At 35.1% G+C, this 20,481-nt stretch overlaps 1 protein-coding gene across 2 annotated transcripts in view; it reads left to right on the top strand.

The window, feature by feature from the left end:
- AHCTF1 (AT-hook containing transcription factor 1) overlaps positions 1-20,481 on the top strand; it is a 45,316-nt gene that overhangs the window by 16,177 nt on the left and 8,658 nt on the right. For both annotated transcript variants that reach the window (XM_040968212.1, XM_040968213.1), the window contains 20 exons: positions 801-929; positions 1,649-1,739; positions 2,708-2,797; positions 4,759-4,899; positions 5,411-5,515; positions 6,392-6,485; positions 8,229-8,352; positions 8,493-8,549; positions 9,535-9,681; positions 10,196-10,383; positions 11,402-11,546; positions 11,624-11,755; positions 12,342-12,492; positions 13,279-13,429; positions 13,677-13,784; positions 13,953-14,145; positions 15,999-16,202; positions 16,813-17,197; positions 17,971-18,058; positions 19,139-19,236. In XM_040968212.1, the coding sequence (XP_040824146.1) occupies positions 801-929; positions 1,649-1,739; positions 2,708-2,797; positions 4,759-4,899; positions 5,411-5,515; positions 6,392-6,485; positions 8,229-8,352; positions 8,493-8,549; positions 9,535-9,681; positions 10,196-10,383; positions 11,402-11,546; positions 11,624-11,755; positions 12,342-12,492; positions 13,279-13,429; positions 13,677-13,784; positions 13,953-14,145; positions 15,999-16,202; positions 16,813-17,197; positions 17,971-18,058; positions 19,139-19,236 (2,821 nt within the window). The remainder of the gene's footprint in view (positions 1-800; positions 930-1,648; positions 1,740-2,707; positions 2,798-4,758; positions 4,900-5,410; positions 5,516-6,391; positions 6,486-8,228; positions 8,353-8,492; positions 8,550-9,534; positions 9,682-10,195; positions 10,384-11,401; positions 11,547-11,623; positions 11,756-12,341; positions 12,493-13,278; positions 13,430-13,676; positions 13,785-13,952; positions 14,146-15,998; positions 16,203-16,812; positions 17,198-17,970; positions 18,059-19,138; positions 19,237-20,481) is intronic.

Here is a 20,481-nt window from a genome sequence, read left to right on the forward strand (position 1 = left end):
ATGTGGATGCTAGCTGCATAAACTAAAAAGGAGTATGTCAGTGCTCACCCATTCTTTTATTATTATTATTATTATTATTTTAATTAATTTATTTGAAAGGTAGAATGACAGAGATGTTCTGTGTCTTGGTTTATTCCCCCAGTGGCTTCAACAGCTAGGACTAGGCCAGATCATCTGGGCTTCCCACATGGGTGGCAGGGGCCCAAGCATTTGGACCACCTTCCATTGCTTTCCCAGGTACATCAGCAGGGAGCTGAACTGGTGCTCTGACATAGGATCATAGGTCTACTTTAACTTGCTGTGCTGGAATCCCTCTTAGTTCTCTTTAGAAAGCTTATTAGGAAATGAAATAATACAAAGAAAGTACACCTAGCATAGTAGCACAAAGCCTAGCACAGGAAAAAAAAAAGTTCAATATATTGAAAAATGTTTTTCAGGGAAATATGATCTGACAGACCTTTTAATTTTCCAAATTTGAATGATTGTTGTGTTTATACTGGTACCAATTTTTTTGCATTACACAAAGAGACTGTGTGTGTGAGAGAGAAATTCATTAAGATCTGTCTCCAGATCTTTCAGTTTTAGAGACTACAACAGAATTACCTTTCATGGAAAATTACATATGCTTACATAAAATACTCATGGTAGTGTTATCATTCATAACTAGGAAGCATTGGTTTCACTCAAGAATTTGTGAACACTTTCTCATGCAAGGCAGTATATATGGAGTGGCTAATCTATTCATCTTAAATTTGGTGAATTGTGTTTTAAATATTGTCTTACTCATTTATCCACTACAGACTGTGACGTTTTTAAAAAGATCGGGACCATGTCTCGATGAAGTCATTCCTGATGGTTACAACCGATGTCTTGTTGCTGGCCTTCTCTCACCAAGACTGATTGATATTCAGCCTTCCAGTTTAAGTCAAGTGAGATAATTTTTAATTCTGTTGCTTCTTTTCTATTCGATGATGTGTTACTAGTTTTCTATTATAGTAACAATTAGATAATTTCTTTTTATTTTTACTTAGATACTTTCTGTAAAAGAAGGTGAAGTAGCTTCCACACCTACTGTGTATCTTGTTTTTAACTTAAAATGATATTGTAAGATTTAAGAGGCAATAATTTGGCATCAGGTTCACATAGTTTGTGTAAAAGGATATAGGCTGGGAATTATAATTGCATTGGGCATGTCTTGCATATGAGTCCCTATTGTGGGATTGGGTTAATTTTTAAAAGAATTGCATAATTGGAAGATAATAAGACCACATGAGCAGAAAGCATCTTGGCTTTGCTTATGGTCTTGGTGAAGTTCATGGTCTATAGTGTGGCCTGGGAACTTGTTAGAAATGCAGATTCCTGGTTTTTATCCTAGAGCTATTAAATCAGAAACTCCAGGAAGAAGGTCCAATGATCTGTTTAGAATTTGTTTTTTGTTATTTAAGAGAATGTAGCATTTTACATCTCAACTAGTAATGCATGAGTATTCCTTTTTTTCAAAGCCAGTGCTTGTCATTTGTTTTTGATTGTAGCCACCCTAGCATCATAATGATTTTTTGGTAGCCTTTAAAATTTTGTATTCTGAGCTCTAACTTCCTGCTTTTGATCTGATATTGGTTCTCTTTTTATCTTCTAATGCGTGGTTCAGGAAGAACAGTTAGAAGCTATATTGTCAGCAGCAATTCAGACAAGCTCTTTGGGGCTTTTGACTGGTTGTATCAAAAGGTGGATAACAGAAGGTAAGAATCTGTTCAAAATGTTAATTTGTTCAAAATCATCAGTTCTTTGTTGATATTTTAGCTACACTTTGAGATTATTGTAAAATCCTGTACAGTTGTAAGACTTCATGGAGGTGTTATGTCACATTTTCCTGCCAGTAATAGTCTGGCAGCCTGCAGTACAATATCGTAACTGCGATCTCTCATGTTGCCTTTTTAAATCTTAGCCTAACTTGTCCTTTTCATCCCTAACCCCTGGCAGCCACTCATCTGTGTCCTGTGATTTTGCCACTTCATGTTCACGAATTTAATCATACAGTAATGTGACCCTTTAGAATTGACTTTACAGTCAGTGAAGTTCACAGTGGGTTCAGCCACGTTGTTGAGTATATTACTACACACTGTTCACACATACATTTAACATACATTATTTTTTTGTTTGAACTGCTTGAGAGTAAAATTGTGTATTTCAGTGTTATTCACTTCTAAACAGACATTTTTGTGAATGATTGTCAAAATGGTTAACATTAGTACTGGTTGGTTGGCATCATACCGTTGTCCAACAATGTCTCTTAGTAATTTTTTGGAGAGGGTCTGGAATTATGCTTAGTATTTGTATCTTTTTTAACCTCTTGTCATAATTTCTATACCCTTTTTGAAGAAATTGACATTTAAAGAATTTAGATCTGTTACTTTGTAGTGTGCCTTTCAGTCTGTGCTTATGTCTTCTAGAGATTACATTCAAACTTTTTGTTTTGTGTTTGGGGTGGGTCCTTTCTGACAGTAGTATAGTCTAAAGTGATATATTTTTTGATGTGATGTGCTGGTTAAATATAACCTTAAAAAGCAAGAACATTCCCCATTTATATTGATCTTCACTTTGTTCATTTGATCAGAGTGCTACCAGTTGTTTTTTTTTTTTTACTACAAGGGTCCCTATGTTCTGTTTGTAATTATTGGTTCTTTTTTTTTTTCCTTTTATCAATAAGAACAACCAAATTCTGCTGCTAATTTGCGCTTTGTTCTTGAATGGACATGGAATAAAATGGTTCTCACAAAAGAGGAGTTTGACCGTCTATGTAAGTTATTAAGTCTGTATGTGCTTCCTTTAGCAAAATACAGGTTAAAATTAAACAATGTAGAGATTTACATGGCCTCTTGATAGATATGCCCACTACCATCTTGAATCATTATTTATTTTATGTTATAGTGTACCCCATAAATATGTATGGTAATTACTGTCACTTAAAAGTAAAAGTGTGTGAGGAAGTTTAGAGACTTATGATAGAATACAGCAGTTAAAAAGCTAATTTATAAATAATTTGTAATTATTTTGAAGTTAACTTTTATAATTTAAACATTCCCAAAGAAAACTAGTTTTTTTGTACATTACAATAATAATTGTAATTTTTTTTACCAAGCTTTTGTGACAGATCACTAAATTGACAGCATGTAGAAATGCCACCATAGCATGTTTAAAAGTCAAACTTGATCTTTTGATTTTTAGAGTTTAAGTAGAAAATATGCTGATTGTGATGTAGAAAGGGAAATATGCCAGTTAACTTCAGAATACCCTCTACTTATTCACTTTCTATTTAAAATATTTGTGGATATGAAGAAGCTGAGTGGCAGGGCAAAAGCATCATGCTGTCCTCTAACAGGTGTCATTGTGCCAAGTCATTGTTCTTCACATTTGTGTTTATCCGTTTAGTATTTGGGCAAATAGTGCAAAAATACTTTTTTTTTTTTTTTTTTTTGCACTAAGGTACCAATTAGAGAAAAGTAGGGATAAGTGAAAGTAAAATTTTTATGTTTTTATGATTTGTGTGTTTTGGTTATTGTGTCATGAATGAAAAACTGAAGTTTTGAGAATAGACTTGACTAAATAGGTTTTTACAGGTTAAACACATTTTGAAACAAAATTTGATAGGAAGACTTTATGGTTTCATACTATTTTTAAGCGATACTTAAGAAAATATAAGCATAAAATAAAGTATTTCTAGGACTGACATTGAGACACAATAAATTAAACTGCCACTTGTAATGTTAACATCCCATGTTGGAACGCCTGTTTGAGTGCTGGCTACTGTGCTTCACATCCAGCTTCTGTAAGTGTAACTTCATAAAATTGAAGTCTGAAATATGGAATCATGGTAATTCAGTACCAATAAAAATTGTTTTTAGAAGTTATGATTATGTTTGGTAAAAACTAGAAAATTATATACCTCAACTGAGTATGATGTTCTGAATACAAAGTTGTTTTTTTGTTTTTGTTTTTGTTTTTTTTGTTAAGTTGAATTTGGTAATGAAAACTTTGCTGTCTTTTTTACTGGTTAATAGAAATGATTGGATTGATAAAAGGCAATTAAAATGCTGAGCACAATTGCTTTAGTAAATTTGGGGTATTGAAAAATAAAATGTGATTGAAAGAGGGATTTTGAGAAATTGATATTTGTTTCTCGGAATAGTTATACATTCAATTTCAATGCAATTAAATTGCCTTTCTAAATCAGTATCTTCTGATAGTATATATAAAGAATTAAGCAACATTCTAGGCCTGTATTATCTGAGACCAGATTCTTCCTCTTGAAACCACCTTTTTAGTTACCTGAGAATATTTACCATTTCTTGCATGTCTCTGTAAATCTCTTAGAATAATTCTGATTTTTATTTAATTTTTAACTGAAAAGCAGTTAGAGAAGAGGGGAATCTTCCATCAAAAACTGGTTCACTCTCCAAATTGCTGCAGTGGTCCAAGCTGGGCTGGTCCAAAACCAAGAGTCAGGGGCTTCCAGGTCTCCCACGCTGGTGCAGGGTCCCAAAGTTTTGGCCATCCTCTGCTACCCTCCCAGGCCACAAACAGGGAGCTGGATGGGAAGTAGGGTCTGCCAGGACTCATAAACTGTCACTCTGGTACTGGATGTGGAATCTTGCAAGCAGAAGCTTAGTCTGCCGCATCCCAACTTTGGCCCTGCATTTATAGTTCTATCCCATTTGCATTTATTGCTTGTAAACTAATCTCCTGTTTTGTCTTTGAAAGGTGCACCATTGTTTGATGGTTCATGTCGCTTTATCGATCCACAAACTATGCAGGCTTTGCAGCAGTGTAATTTGCTTCTGAGCAACCTCAATACAGTCTTAAGCTGCTTTGCAACAGAGGCTCAAGATATCACTGAGAGAGGTGTGTCCTTTTAAGTTTTATTTTTTGAGTTAAACAGAGTGAAATTCCTGTATATTAGATAGATTATTGTGTTTGAAGACATATTTCTCAAATGCTAGACTTTTTTTTTAATGCAGAGCTACTGAATGTTGTAAGATGTACTTAAAATTTGGTAAAATTTTAGAATTTAATCAATATTGGTTTAAATGTGTTCAGTATAGTTTTTAAAATTAATTATGTGTTTGTTTAATGAATTGTTCTTTTTGTTTTGTTTTGTTTAAAGGCTTGGCCTGAAAACATTAGACTTGTTAGTATGAGGTGTTTGCTTTGTTTAGCCAGCTCCTTATTAATTTTAGTATTTTGGAGGTTTTGTTTGACGTAGCTTTGAACCAAATAGGTAGAGGGTAGATCAGTTCAAAATATGTGTATTGTTAAAACATCAAATAACTAGTTTTCACAAATTGTTAAACAGCTTGAGTTCTTTGTGATTGACAGATTGAAAGTTAATGTCTGATGTTAATTCTTTTTATAGGTTTGATAGACTTAAGCAATAAATATATAGTTGCCCAGCTTATCTGTCAGTATGCACAGATGGTCCTGTGGTTCTCCCATTCCGGACTTTTACCAGAAGGCTTAGGTAAAATATTTAATCTATGAATAATACCTGAAATATTTTTCAATCTTTATAGGTTTTTTTCTTCAGGTTTATTTGCTTCCACCTTATTTTATGCATTCTTTCCTTGCATTCTTTCTCATTTTAGAAATGAGGACAGTGTTTCACCTCCATCCCTGATAATGCAGGTGTTCTATAAACGTGTATTGCATTGAATCACATTTAAAAGGCGAAAGCACGAAAAACATGTCTTGTAAAAATAGTTTCATTAAAATTGGCAGCAATAATTGAAATCTGTGGAACAGTGGTTCCTATTGCCTTGTGTGTTGATCTTTTGCAATTTAGGGATCTTTTAATGTGTTTACTAATAATTTTTTATCATCAGTTAGATGCTCCCTTTTGAGTAATACTGTCTGATGCCAAGAATGAAAAAAATGCATCACTGTTGACTGTACAGTTTTTGCTTTAGAATGTACTTCTGAAAACTCGCCTTCCACATTTCCAAAATGCACTTTAGGTTTTATTTAGAAGTGCCCCTGTGCTGCATGTAAATAGTCCTTAATCTTACTCTTCCATAATTTTTTGAGATTTATATTTGAACAGTCTGCATTATTTACTTTACGATAATTGTTTGTGCCTAAAGAGAAAAATTATTTAGAACAGTTTCCAGGATTTCAAACTTACATCTTTGTTGGAGACTTGTTTCCTCTGACTTTTTAAATTTTCTTTTACATCTGTAATGAAAGAGCTGTAGTATTTTTTTTTTTCAATTATTCAGCCAGTCTGCAGGTTAAACAACATTAAAAGAGTATAGTAAAAATATCAATGTATATACAAAAGTTGTTGAGATAATTTGGAAACATTACTAGCTTTTTTTCCAATTCTTAAAAAAAAATCTAGATGATGCTGTGCAATTGTCAAGGTTATGCTACAACTACCCCGTAATTCAGAACTACTACACCAATCGTCGACAGAACTGTGAGCGTTTGTCAAGGTATAGTACATCCTAATCATCAGTACATCTTAGAAATGATTCCCATCACTAAGCACATTTTCTTAGAACAGAATTTATCATGTTACAAATAGATTTAAGTGTGGAGAACTCTCCAAAACGTATCAGATTCATTAATAGCATTTTTGTTTTACTTATATTGCTTTTTATAACCTTAATGGTTACACCTTTATTTTAGAATTTGAGTATAGCTAATAGTTGTTTTTCTGAATAAGAACCAGTTATTTAACATTCTGGTTTTTTATTTGTTTGTTTATTTGTTTGTTTTACTGAATACATGTTGGTTGTTTTGCAATAAAGGAGTAAAAGTAATAAAGATCAAGTAAGGCTTGGCCCTGTCTCTAAAGTTAGCCTTCCTCACATTAGATGACAAAATTAAAGAATAAACAATTCAAATTTTCTTCGTTAAGAATCTTTGGGGAATCAGTACTTAAATGGCTGTGCATAGCTTTAATTCTGATGCATGGCCAGTTTGGAGACTCGGTGCTTCATGATAACTAATACAGGATTGTGAACATGAACTTTAGAGATTGATTGAATGTGTTTTGAAATGCTAGATCTATTATTTTGTAAATGCTATGTCCTCAGATTTGCTTATACGTTTTTTTATATTATTTGTCATATAAGTAATAAAGTCAGTGTAAGAATTACATGAAATGGCAGGTATTTGGCTTTGTGGAAAAAGTGCTGAATGTCACATCTCATATTGGAGTAAAGTACCTGGGCTTGATTCCTTGCTGTGTATCACAGTTCTAGTTCCCTGCCAGTGTAGACCCTGGGAGACAGCAAGTCGTGATTCAAGTAATTGGGTCTCTGCTAGCAAACTGGTAGACTTGATTGGAATCCTTGCTTCAAGCTCAACCTCTTGGCCACTGCAGGCATTTGTGGAGTAAGCTAGGACAATCCAGTACAGTGTCTTACAGAGAGAGAGGGAAAGACAGGTCTTCCATCTTCTGGTTCACTCCACAGATGGTCTTAACTGCTGGAGCTAAGTCAATCAAAACCAGGGTCCAGGAGCTTCTTCCTGGTCTTCACATTGGTGCAAGGCCCAAGGATTTAGGCCGTCCTCTGTTGCTTTCCTAGGCCTTAGTTAGATTGGAAACAGAGCTGCAAAGACTCAAACTGTACCTATACAGGATTCTGGTGTTCAGGTGGAGGATTATTGAGCTATGCCACTGCACTGTCTACAGGTTTTATTCTTTTTTGATTTAGAGAACTCTCCCATCCTGTGATTTGCTCCCCAAATGCATGCAAAACTAGACCAAGCTGTACCTAAGAGCTCAATACAGGTCTCCTGTGTGGTTGGCATGTAACCAAGTTTTTTAAAAATAGAAAAAACCTTACATAAGATGTACTTGGGCATCTAGTATCAAACTCCAGAAAAGCTCAATAGGTAGTAGATACTGTTGCTTTAATAAATAGTATTAGTTGAGGAAATAGATATTAGATGAAATATCTGCTTATTACATTGTGTGTTCTCAGTAATGTATTTGATAATGCAGTCTGTAACTTTTTGAAATTTGAACTACGAAATTATGAACCATCATATTCCTTAGAAGTAGAATAGTCTCTGGGATTTGTCTGTAGTACTCCAGATGCTAAATGATGTCCATTTTTAACTCAGTTCTCTTTAGTAGGTGGGATTATGGCTTTTTTAAGAGTTGATGCTTCTTGTTTTGATGAGTCATTGGTATTAAATAATCCTTAGTGTTTCCTTTATTGCAGAGGGAAGTGGAACCACGATTGCTTGATGATTGATGGATTGGTTTCTCAGTTAGGAGATGGAATTGAGAAGTTATGGAGACGAGAGGAAGGAGGCACAGGAAGATACCCTCCTGCTAGTATACATGTATGTTTGTCATCCTGTGAGGTTGAGGGAGGGTGGAGACATGTTTCACTGTTTTTCACAACTTGCTGAGGCTTAGCAAATCACGGCCCTGATGCGTAACTGTGTGAAACTCAGGAAGTTTTAAATTTTTCCTTTCACAGGCACTACTTGACATATACTTGTTAGACAATGTTACTGAAGCGAACAAGCATTTTATTGTATCCTTTAAAATTTTACTAAATATTTTTGTGTTACCAAACTTAAAATTTAAGAGCAATAGGTATGTTGCATGCCTGACCTAAGCTCAGTTTTGTTTGAAATATCTTTAAAGAAGTATTCTTTACCTAGGATCTAGGGGTTCATATTGCCTATGTTAAACATAAAACTATGAAAAATTTTGTTTTATGTTTAGTTTATGCTTAGATTTTCTAGGGATATGTTCCTTAGTTTTTATTTCTTAAATGTGTCACACTCAAAGAATGACTGCTTTAGAAATATAACCTCAAGGATGTTGGGTGATTCAAATGAATGGATTATAATTAAATTACTTTATAGGTTAAATGTCTTTAGGCATTGCCTCAGCTTTGTAGTTATTATTTTTTTTTCTTCCTTTTAATTTTTATGTATTTATTTTATTGGAAAGGCAGAGTTACAGAGGGAGAGAGAGCTACCATCTCTGCTGGTTTACTCCCAAAACAGCTGGAATGGCCAGGGCTATGCCAAGAGCCATCTCACATTGGGTAATTGTTGCCCAGTGGCTTGGGCTGTCTTTCTGCTGCTTTCTTAGGCCTTTAGCAGGGAGTCAGAGCAGAGAGCAGCAGCCAGCACTGGAACTGGCGTGCACAGGGATGCCAGTATTGCAGGTATTAGGTTATCTCACTGTGCCACAGCACTAGACTTTGTAGTTTCTTTAGCTAAAAATGTACAATTCCTTTCCAGTTTAGGAACTGTATGATGTGTTTGCTTAAGCTACCAGCTTTTGTCAAATAACTGAAATTTTGTCATTAACTTTGTTATTTGAATTTCCCAAGTTACAGACTTCACAAAATCAATATACATTTTGCGGTGGTAGTAGTAAAATAATAGGAAAGCAAATTTTAACAGAATTTTCTTATAATTTTCAAATTGTCTTTTAATGATATTCTAGTATTACCTATTTTAAATAGATATATGGCTGTCTTTATTATCCTTAATATTTTAAAGACCATCTATTTGCTGCTTGATATTATGTATTCCTCTCCAAACAAAATGGACACTTCCATTGAGTCCTTTCCTACTGCCTTCGCCATTTCTTGGGGCCAGGTTAAACTTATTCAAGGATTCTGGCTGATAGATCATAGTGACTATGAGGTAAGTGTATTTATTCACTTAGAATGTAAACCTTTGTTAATGCTAGAAAATCTATGTCCCTATTTTATGTAAAAGATACCTGAAAGGAGATCTGATTTACTCAAAGTGTGCCTTCATTAAGCACAGTCTTACTAGATTAAAAAGGAAAAAACAGTTTAGAACTCCAGGATTCTTATTGTCTGTAGAAAGTAAACAATTCTGAAAATTTCAGATGCAGTGATTGTTGGGTTAGAAATATGTTTAGGATATTGTGTGAACCCTGAAAGCATTGATACATGGTTTGGTATATGGGATAGACAATGGAAAGTTTTGTTGTTGGTTTTTTTTTTTTTTTTTAGGCATCAAAGATATGAGGATATTGTGAAGCATTCTTTAAAATTTGCTGTAGATTGAAATACCTCTTTTCATCTTATTTAAATTGGTTTATCTTAATTTTTGTGAGCTTTAGTATTTTTAAAGGATAGCAACTATGTCTAAATGCAGCTTATAATTTAGCATTTCATGTAAATTTCAGGGTGGTTTGGACCTTTTGTTTCATCCAACTACTTCAAAGCCAGAGTCATGGCAACATGCAAAGGTTATTGAAGCCTTTATGAGTCAGGGTGAACACAGACAAGCCCTCAGATACATTCAGACAATGAAGCCAGCGGTGTCCAGGGGGAGTGATGTTACCCTTCATCTCACTGTATTGCTTTTCAATAGGTAAGCATATACTCTGAAAATTAAAACTCATACATGTTAAAGAAAATGGAATTAATGAGGTAGATAGCATTCTATATAGTATTTGTTTGATTGCATTACATAATTACACTTTATCTTTCAACAATGCCTTTTATCTGCAGTAAGATGAGTAAGAAGTACCTCGAATAAAGGTGGTAATCAAATTGGAATTTCCAGTTCTATCAGTTTCTAATTGACAGCATCTTCAGCATGAATAATTGAGGGTTGTTCACTGTCTAATTGTAATCATCCTCTATAAAGTTGGTTTATTTTTATCATGATTTTCCAGTGCCTACCTACCTCATGTAGGGCTACATAAAAGTTTGTTTCAATACTATCTTCTAGAGAAATCTTTATGACTGGTATACATGTAGATATTCCTTGTAGTAGGATTATTGGGTCACAACTTATATATAATGTTAATTTTTGTGGTTACACCCAAGTCTCAGCCTCCAAGACAGTCTTTACCAGGGGTTTTGAATTGAATACCTACAGAATCCCCACCTGATTGTGAGACAGTCCTATGTAAGAAACGCTGTTTAATGAATTTATTTCTGCCTCAGTACTTTCCTCTGGGGGGTGGGGAGGAGTCTAAAACCTTAAATTTGACTACAACTCTCTAATTAGATCTTGCTGTAAATCAGCTGGAGTGTTTTAATTAAGCTGGATTCTGAACCTGTAAATAAAATATTTTTCTCATCTATTTGCAGTTACTCATTCTCTTTTTTTTCTTTTCAGTCCTATGCCTTCTGCTACACCACACCCATCTTTCACTTCTGTTTAGGCCACACTTAACGTTGTATTATTCTGTTATGTAGCATTTTAATAAAAACAGTACAAAAATAACTTTAAATTTTATTCATATGAGGTACAGTTAGTATTCAAGAGATTTTGGAGATAATTTTTAAATTGTAACCGAAAAACAACAAGTTTCTGTAGATAGGTGACTTGCTTTGAATGTGTAAATAGATTTTCTAAAACTAAACTTTGATGATTTCAGATGCATGGTTGAAGCTTGGAATTTATTGCGACAGCATTCTAATAGGTTGAATGTAGAGGAGTTATTAAAGCACACATATGAAATCTGTCAGGAGATGGGCTTAATGGAGGATTTACTGAAGTTACCATTTACAGACACAGAACAGGTAATCACTTATTAATATAATCTTACCAGGAATTCATGACGAATCGATGGGTTACAAATGGATTTTGTTCTTCCTAGGACTGTTTGGTGAAATTTTTGCAGACCAGTGCCAGTGTTCAGAATCGAGAATTTCTTTTAGTCCACCATTTGCAGCGCGCCAATTATATCCCTGCCTTGAAACTGAACCAAACTTTGAAGGTTAATCTTATGGTATGATTCAAGTTTTCATAATATGGAACAAAGAATAAGGAAAACTGGAGAATTTTGGTTTGTTGTAAGAATTTGCAGTTTGGTAACATATGAGTTACATTATCTTCAACTTGGAGAATCCTTTTCTTATCTTCACAGTGTTGCTAGATTACCAGCTCCCTTAGGGAAAATTAGAGAAAGCAATAGAGGGCAGAAATATGAAATATTATTTTGTAAGTTTAATTAGTTTTGTATGTACATAGAGCATTGAGCTGAAAAGATCAGACTCCTTGGTTAGTTCCGTGTTCTTGGACACAGATTCTGTCGTTCGTCACCTCATGTGTAAAATGGTAATAGCTCCTTGAGGTGGTTATGATGATGGAATACCACTCTTATGTGGAGTAAAATATTGTCTGACACATTGATGTTTGATAAATGGCAGTTATTCTTTGCATTACTTGTGAAGAATTGGATACTTGTTAGTAATTTGGATTTAGCAATTAGGTATGTGTGTGAAATCCTTGTTTTGCAAAATGTAGGCAGGTGAAAGATACTCCTAATTAGATTTTAAGTGTGGAATATGTAACCGTTATGTTCTGTGCAATAGAACGACCGTGATCCTCATTTGCGAGAGAGATCAGTGGCTCGAAATGCTATATTAGACCAGTATGGGAAGGTTCTTCCTAGAGTCCAGCGAAAATTAGCCACTGAGAGAGCTAAGCCTTATCATCTGTCAAGATCATCAGTGCTTCGAGAAGGTATGATGTTTTGAAAAATGTTGGGACCTTTTGGCCTAGAAAAGGTTGTGGAATCCATCATTAGACAGAGTTTCTGAGAGGAGACAGTGGTTGGAGCTGAGCCAGTCTGGAGCCAAGAGCCAAGCTATGCTTGACTGTATTTTCAATCATTATTTAGTGAAAATCCTATGATAGGCAGTTAACCTAGTGGTTAAGACTTTGGTTAAGATGCTTGCATTCCCACATTCTACTGGAATTCAGTTCCTAGCTCTAACCCCAGCTTCCTGCTAATGTAGACCCTAGTAGTCAACACAGAAATTCTTTCCTGACTCTTGCCTGGCCCAGCCTCCACAGCCATTTGGGAAATGAGCCAGCTGATAGAAACTTTCTGAACTAGACATTTGTTTTTGAAATATTTATTTACTTATGTATTTATTTGTTTGTTTATTTTACTGGAAAGTCAGATCTACAGAGAGAAAGGTCTGCCATCCACCAGTTCACTCCCCTCGTGGCTGTAATGTCCAGCCAGAGCTGAGCCAATCCAAAGCCAAGAGCCAGGAGCTTCTGAGTCTCCCACGTGGGCTCAGGGTCCCAAGTCTTTGGGCTGTCCTTGACTGCTTTCTCGGTCACAAGCAGGGAGCTAGAAGGGAAGTGGAGCAGCCAGGACCCAAAAGGTGCCCATATGGGATCCCAGAATGTGCAAGGCAAGGACTAAAGCCACTAGGCTGCTGCACTGGACTTCAAATAGACTTTTTAAAAAATATCTTAAAAAAAAAAAGATATAACTAAATCCAATATTCTTTTCAGTTTCTAGACCCAAACCATTATCAACAATTCCAAAACAAGCTATGTCAGGAACGGTATTAACAAGATCTGCTTTCATCAACAATGTGTTGTCTAAAATTGGAGAAGTTTGGACCAGCAGTGAGCCTAAAAACAGCATCTTAACCTGCATTAGGTATGTTCTTTGTAGCCCTTTAACAGCCATGCTGTTAACCTCTCCTGGGCATCATCAACATTTACCAACAATCTACCCTTGTTGCCACAGGATTTCTTAGAATGTGTGAAAATCTCAAAGTAATTTTTTATTTTGGTTATTTTTTCACAGAAAGATTTTATTTTAAATAGAAAAGTGCTACATTTGCTTTTTGCAAGTGCTTCATGTGATACATATGAAAAGTTAAAAATGTTCATTTCCTTTGTAGTCCTAAAATAGAAGAACCAGCTCCCATAGCATATTCTCTGCCAGATCTGGAACTCCCGGAGGCATTTGTTAGAACACCTATTTCAAAAACATCACAAAAGGTTTCTCGGTAAGAAATTCTTAAGACACAGTGCTGTTAGATGATTATCAGTTTTTAATGATCTTTGAATATGGAAGTTTGAATAGTTCAATGGTTTGCTAAGTTTTTTTTGTTCAGTATAACTCAATAAGGAAGCTAACCAGAAGTTTTCTAATGTTATATGTATTCTGATTACAGATTGCTGGATCTGGTTGTTCATCCTGTTCCACAACCTTCTCAATGTTTGGGTCTGATTCAGCACAGCCCTCCCAAATCACCTTTGTACCTGCCATCTAGTGTATTGCCTTTAAGATCAGAATTGAAGGGATCACATCAGAATACCGCCAGGGCTTCTGAATTCTGCATACTTGAAACTCCTCTTATAGTTAAGGTTAGTATTATATAATACAACAGTCAGCAAAAGCTGTATAGTTTTTGAGTAGTAAGAAAAATAGGCGACCTCTTTAATCAATAGCCTTAAGCATTTTTTTTCATTATCTTAGTCCTTTGCTGATTCATGAAGTCTTAACAGTTAATTGCTTCTGTTTCTCTTTTCTTGGTTAGCCTTTTCTTTTTTTCCCCTACATTTTATAGTAAATCATTAGGTAGACCAATGTTAACAAGCTTCCGTGTCACAAAAAACTTGTGATGCCTGTTAGCAATGATTTTTTACCATACCACTTTTTATAAATCTTTTTTTAAAGATTTTTATTTTTATTACAAAGTCAGATATATAGAGAGGAGGCAAGAGAGAGGGGAAGATCTTTCGTCTGATGATTCACTCCTCTTGTGACTGCAACAGCCAGTGCTGCGCCAATCTGAAACCAGGAACCTTCCGGGTCTCTCACATGGGTGCAGCGTCCCAAAGCTTTGGGCCGTCCTCGACTGCTTTCCCAGGCTACAAGCAGGGAGCTGGATGGGAAGTGGAGCTGCCGGGATTAAAACCGGCACGCATATGGGATCCCGGCACGTTCAAGGCAAGAACTTTAGCCACTAGGCCATGGTGCCGGGCCCTACCATGCCACTTTTAAATGTTTTTATATGTTATTCATTAGTTCCTTGTCCAGGGTTTTGCTTTGAATTCCAAAAACTTGTGGCTTCTTTGTTGATGAGATCCAGCATTTATAGTGAAACACGTAAATTCTTGCTTTCCACAGTGAATTAAAAACGTTAGTACATGCTACTCCTGACAAGTTAAAAGCAAGTTATAGATTATGTTTCATTAAACTTAATATCCAGGACAGTATTTCTAACTTTTTTTTCATCTGTTGAAGAAAAATCCGATTTGGTATTTTCAGCAACTAAGTTCAGATGTAGTAAAACTGGGGAATAACTTTTTGCATGATACCAATAGCTAGAACAATTATATAATCTTGTAAGGTAGCTAACCAAGTGCAGTAATCTTGTGGTATTTTTAAAAACCTATTTTCTAGGCTTTTAGAGAGCAATTGAAATTAAGTTCTGAATAATTTTCATGGTAACATCAAGTTATTTTCTAATATGCTTTCAGGGGATAAAATCAAGTTATTGAATTCTTGGAAATTTTTTTGTAAAACCTTGAAGTTTGTCTCAGCAGTTTAGGTTAGCTTTCCATAATTTAGGTTCTGTTTATCACATGCAATTTCCTTGTTTACCTCACTAAAAACGTATAAGTTTATTAAAGAATTTATCTTAGCAACTGGCACTTCTTTTAATTGAATTTAAATTGAAAAAAAAACATGACTTTTAGAAAAGTGGTGGATGCAACATTAGGTTTGGTTTGGTTTTGAAGACTTACTTATTATAAAAGGCAAAGTAGCAGAGGTCTCCTGTCTACTGGCTTATCCCTGAATGGCCACAGGAGCTAGTCCTGGGCCAGGCCAAAGCAAGCAGCTGAGAAATGCATGGTGTGCATCTAGTGAGTAGCAGCAGTCCAATGCTCGGGTCATTATCAGCTGCTTTGCAGACTATCTTGCTTGGAAGAACATAGCTTCAGGATATGACCTAGACATCCTGATAAGGGCTGCGGTGTCTTAAGTTTAACCTGCTGCAGCATAATGCTAACCCTTGCAGTTTTAATTTTGTAACTACATGAAAAAGCTGTGGCAGAATTTTGTGTATTTTAGGTAATCTGAAATAAAATTTTCTGGTCACATTTTTTTGCAGATGAGAACACCATCACTATTGTGATTGATTTGGCCCTGTCTGTCTCTGTGTACCTTTTGTAATTACTAATGGTAGAATTACATTTATTTTTTGTTTCAGAAAGCCAAAACTTTGGCCATGTCAGTTACCTCGTCTGGATTTTCCGAGTTTACGCCTCAGTCTATCCTAAGGTCTGGTCTTCGAACAACACCGTTGGTGTCTCCTTCTCTATCAACAGGGCGGTCTCTTACTCCTCCTCTACGATTTAAAGAAACCAGAATTTCATTTATGGAAGAAGGCATGCATGCAAAAGGTGCTACTGGGGTAAGTTTGATAGTACTTAGTAGAATATGTTAAGAATATATTCATTCTTAGAAGGAAAAAGTGAGATAACATTATACAAATTTTCATGTGCATTCTTAGGAATGGTCACAAAACCAGAAAACATCAGTTTTATTACCAGTTCAAGGGCACTGGTCCCTCATGTACAAGAATAAGGCTTCTTGCTACCAAATAAACTGCCCATGGTTAAGTCAGTATTTTCTAGCAGAAATGGGACTTAAATGAAACCACCTCATTTTCAGTCTTTTGTTTTTTATCTTGTGTTGAAATTTCTTCTCCCCCCACAGTTTTTTACACTGCCTTAAGTTCCCAGTTAGAGGGTGTTATTTTCAGAGCACCATTCTAGATTGATAAAAACCCACTTGGTGATTGCTGATTGACCTGTTCCAACATTTTAGTTTTCTGAAATTAGGAGAACATTAATAACTTTTAGTTCTGTATCTCAATGAATTTGAAGCAAGTGATTTTTGTTGAGTAGATGATTTAGCGGCCTACACAGCATGGAAAGAATGGATGTGTTTGGAGTGAATAACTTAGAACCAGACCAAACCGATGTTTACTTTTTTTTTTTAATCTTTTTTTTCTCACATAGGCTGCAGAGGACAGCAAAATACATGTCACAGCATCTTTCCATAAGTGTGGACTTGAAGGAGAAGCTGATTGGCTGAAAGACAAAGATAAAACCATGTCATTTCCTTTGAATAGCCCTGAAAATGACCATCAAATAACACATGTGAGGTCACAGGATACATCCTCACAAAGATTGGAGAAACTGGATATGAGCAAAGAAACCAGTCCTGCCTCAACCAGATCAGATCAGACTATCTTAGATTATCAGGATGCACCATCACCACAAGAATTGGAGGATGTTATTTTTATGGACTGTAAATCAGCAAATACTTCTACTGAGCAAATTACAAACTTAACAGAACAAACTGAGAAAGATGATAGTCCTCTAGACCTTGAGAAACAAATGGGTAAGAATTTATTACCAAGCATTCAAAATTGCCATTGATGTCTTAGGATTTTTTTACCACAAGAAAAATTCTAGGTTAAATATTAAATTCTCACAACATACTAAGTTGTGATGAGATACTATAGTTGAGGCCAGAACATAGGGATGAGAAAAGACTTTGTTTGGAATTGGTAGAATAAAAGATTAAGCTTTTTGTTTCTTACCCCATACATACGTAGTTTATTTATAAGGAATTCCTTACTTTAACTGTGTATAACCAACAGAGTAATAACTATCATACGTAACTTCTTTGGGGAAATATTTGTTGCCTAATTGAATTAGATTCCTTAAGAATTATTTCAGTGAGATTTGGACTATGGTATCTTTAGTAAGTAAACACAAGCATTAATTGCTCATGTCCAGAGAATCTTTTTTGTTGTTGTTGTATAAGGGACAGACTTAATACTCACCTTACTGTCCATATGCCCACAACAGCCAGGGCTGCAGACTCCATCCAGGTCTCCTTTGCAGGTTGCAGGGATGCTTCAGCTTGAGCCTTCCACTGTTGCTTACTAGTGTTTGCTTTAGTGAAAGCTGGAATGAGGAGCCAGGCCCAGGCCTTGAGCTCAGCTAGTACAGGCCTGGCCATTGTGGGCATTTGGGACATGAACCAGCAGAGGTGGGAATTCTGTCTCTGCCTCTGAAATAAATTTAAAAAGTAAGCTATAATCCAAGATCATTAGTAACTGCTATTTAGCATAAATTAATGTTTTGTATGATTTATTGGCATTTTAGAAGTTGAAGAGGAAGCATTTACAGATTCAAATCGTTTAAGCCCCATTCAAGGAGCTGATTCTCACTGTACACCATCCATCCATGAAGGGTAAGCTTACAGAGAAAAATACAAATATGTTTTTGGAGAAATGCAATGCAAGTGCAGTAGTAGTAAAATATGCTTGTGCAGATTTTTGACATCTCCATTTCAGTAACATTTTCTATTTTGGAAGTTCATTGGTGTAGTTGTGTGTTGCTTAGTGGTTACAGTGAAATCTGTGACACGTTTCCAAATTAAAACCTCTTATTTTTTTTGGCAGACCAAAAGATAAGACTTACAGCATGTGTTTCTTCATTGCCTCCTCTTTGCAGTGGTCTCAGGATAATCAGTCCCAGGACTTGTGGATGACCAGTAGTTTTGATTTTTGCTGACTGAATAATACATTTTGTTCACAGAAAATCTGTTGTACTAAGTGTTATAAAACAGTGCTATTTAAAGTGTGATCTCTAGCAAGCAGGTATAGTTTTTAGTTTGTGATTTCCAAGGAGCTTGCATTAGAATATAACCCTGCACTGCTTCTATTATTGAACAGTCAGCTAATAAATCAGTGTGTTTAGTGGACTGATTATTCTTTTAAATAAATGTACCGCTATTTATATACCTACTTTTTAAAAAATGAACTTTATAGGATTATTTGTCTTGTTACTAAAAATAGCACGCTTTTATTCTGTTTTGAGAAAAGTCTAGCTTTAGGGCCACTGTCAGTGTGTTCCACAACTTAAATTTTATCTCATGGGTTAAGATAGGTTCCAGCAATCTCATAATTTTCTAAAAGCATTAAAATATTTAAGCTGGTTGCCCTGAGTACATAAGAATGTTCCTTAGTGGTTGGTAGACTTATTTTAATGACTACATATTGTTAAAAATGGCTTACCACTAACAAGCATTTAAAAATCATTTGTACCTTAAAGCCATGCTATTCTTACGCAAAATAAAATCTTAAACAAGCACAGCATTTTGTTTTTCACTTGTAAGTTTTGCAATCTCATTTTAAATAAGTTGGAATAATACTGATTTCTCTTGAACTTCAGTTTTTATTAGCAAAATGGCAAGTGACGAGCAGTTGGGTTAAAGCAAGTAGCACATGTGGGTTTTTCCACACTAAAATACATGTTTCTATTTCTAAAGGAAAATTCTTTCCCTGAAATCCAAGATGCCAGTTTTGGAGGAAGGAATGTTATCTGATGAAACCCACCTCTCTACAGCTATATCAGATAACAATAAATGTATGTATTCTTTTGATTGTTTTGATTGAATTATTTCATTTCAGTGTTTTGACGTGGTATTTTTTTGTTTGCTGTTTTTCTTTACCCAGAACAAAAGAATCTACTGTCCATATTTTCTTAATTTTTCCCCACTGTATCTGAACATCTTTTTAGATATTCTTCTTAGAACATGGATATCAACTACTTGTAAGATTCTATGTGGTGCTAATAGAAGTCTTAATATGTCTACAAAAAAATTCTTTTTGCTTTGAATGTGAACAAGGAAGTATATTAGCTCTTGATAGCCAGAATTCATATTTTTGGTTTTGTGAGACTCATATCCTCACAAGGCAATGACTATTTCTATTCTGTGATAGTCATAACTTAAGGACAAAATGGACTTTATCATTAGAAAAAAATCATAAATGTATTCCTGGAAATATAACAATACATGGAATTTAGTGGTTTTTAACAATTTTTTGTTTGAGCAGAGGGCGCTCATCCACTGGCTCACCCTCAGATGCCCACAGTGTCCCAGGCTAGCCTCAGGGTGAGACTGGGAATTCAGGTCAGGTTCTCTGCCAATTACCGGAACTAACACTGTTGCCAGGAATTTAGAGCCATAGCTGGGAGTTGAACTCACATACTCTGGTGGGATATGGGCCTCAGCCGCTAAGCTAAATGAATATATCTAAAGAACATTGTTTTTTTCCTGTGCATATGATCTGCACCTGTTGAAAGAAGATACAGCAAAACTGGTTACATGCATTAGTTTGTAGTATATTAAAATTTTCAGTAGAAGTAATAACCATTTCATAGAGTTGATAAGGTATGGATAATTAATTAGCTGTAAACATTTCCACTGGTCATTTTGTTTGCTAGTTCATTTCTGCAACAACATGTATTTGGACATTGTAACATTGAACTTGGTAGGCCAAGTATTTGTAGATTTTTTAAAAATGCTTTCTCTAATAAAGGTCAATTACTATTTCCATGGTAGAAGGGAAAAATTCCAATTTCTCTGCTAAATTGAAAGGGATAATAGTACTTCGCATATGAGGGACAAGAGCCCCATTGTTTATACTAGGAAAAGTATTACACAGTATTTTTTTTTTTTCTAAACCTTTAGTTTTTGTTAAATACAAAGTGAAGCAGTTGAGTTAAAAATAAAAAATCCATTAGTATTTTCAAGTGTTAGTCTGTCATATTTGAGTTTTGCATCATTCATAGCTTCTAAACTCAAATATGACCTATATTTGCTAATGA

This window comes from Ochotona curzoniae, unplaced genomic scaffold, assembly GCF_017591425.1.
Source record: "Ochotona curzoniae isolate NIBS_2020 unplaced genomic scaffold, NIBS_Ocur_1.0 scaffold_4683, whole genome shotgun sequence".
Lineage (NCBI taxonomy): Eukaryota > Metazoa > Chordata > Mammalia > Lagomorpha > Ochotonidae > Ochotona > Ochotona curzoniae.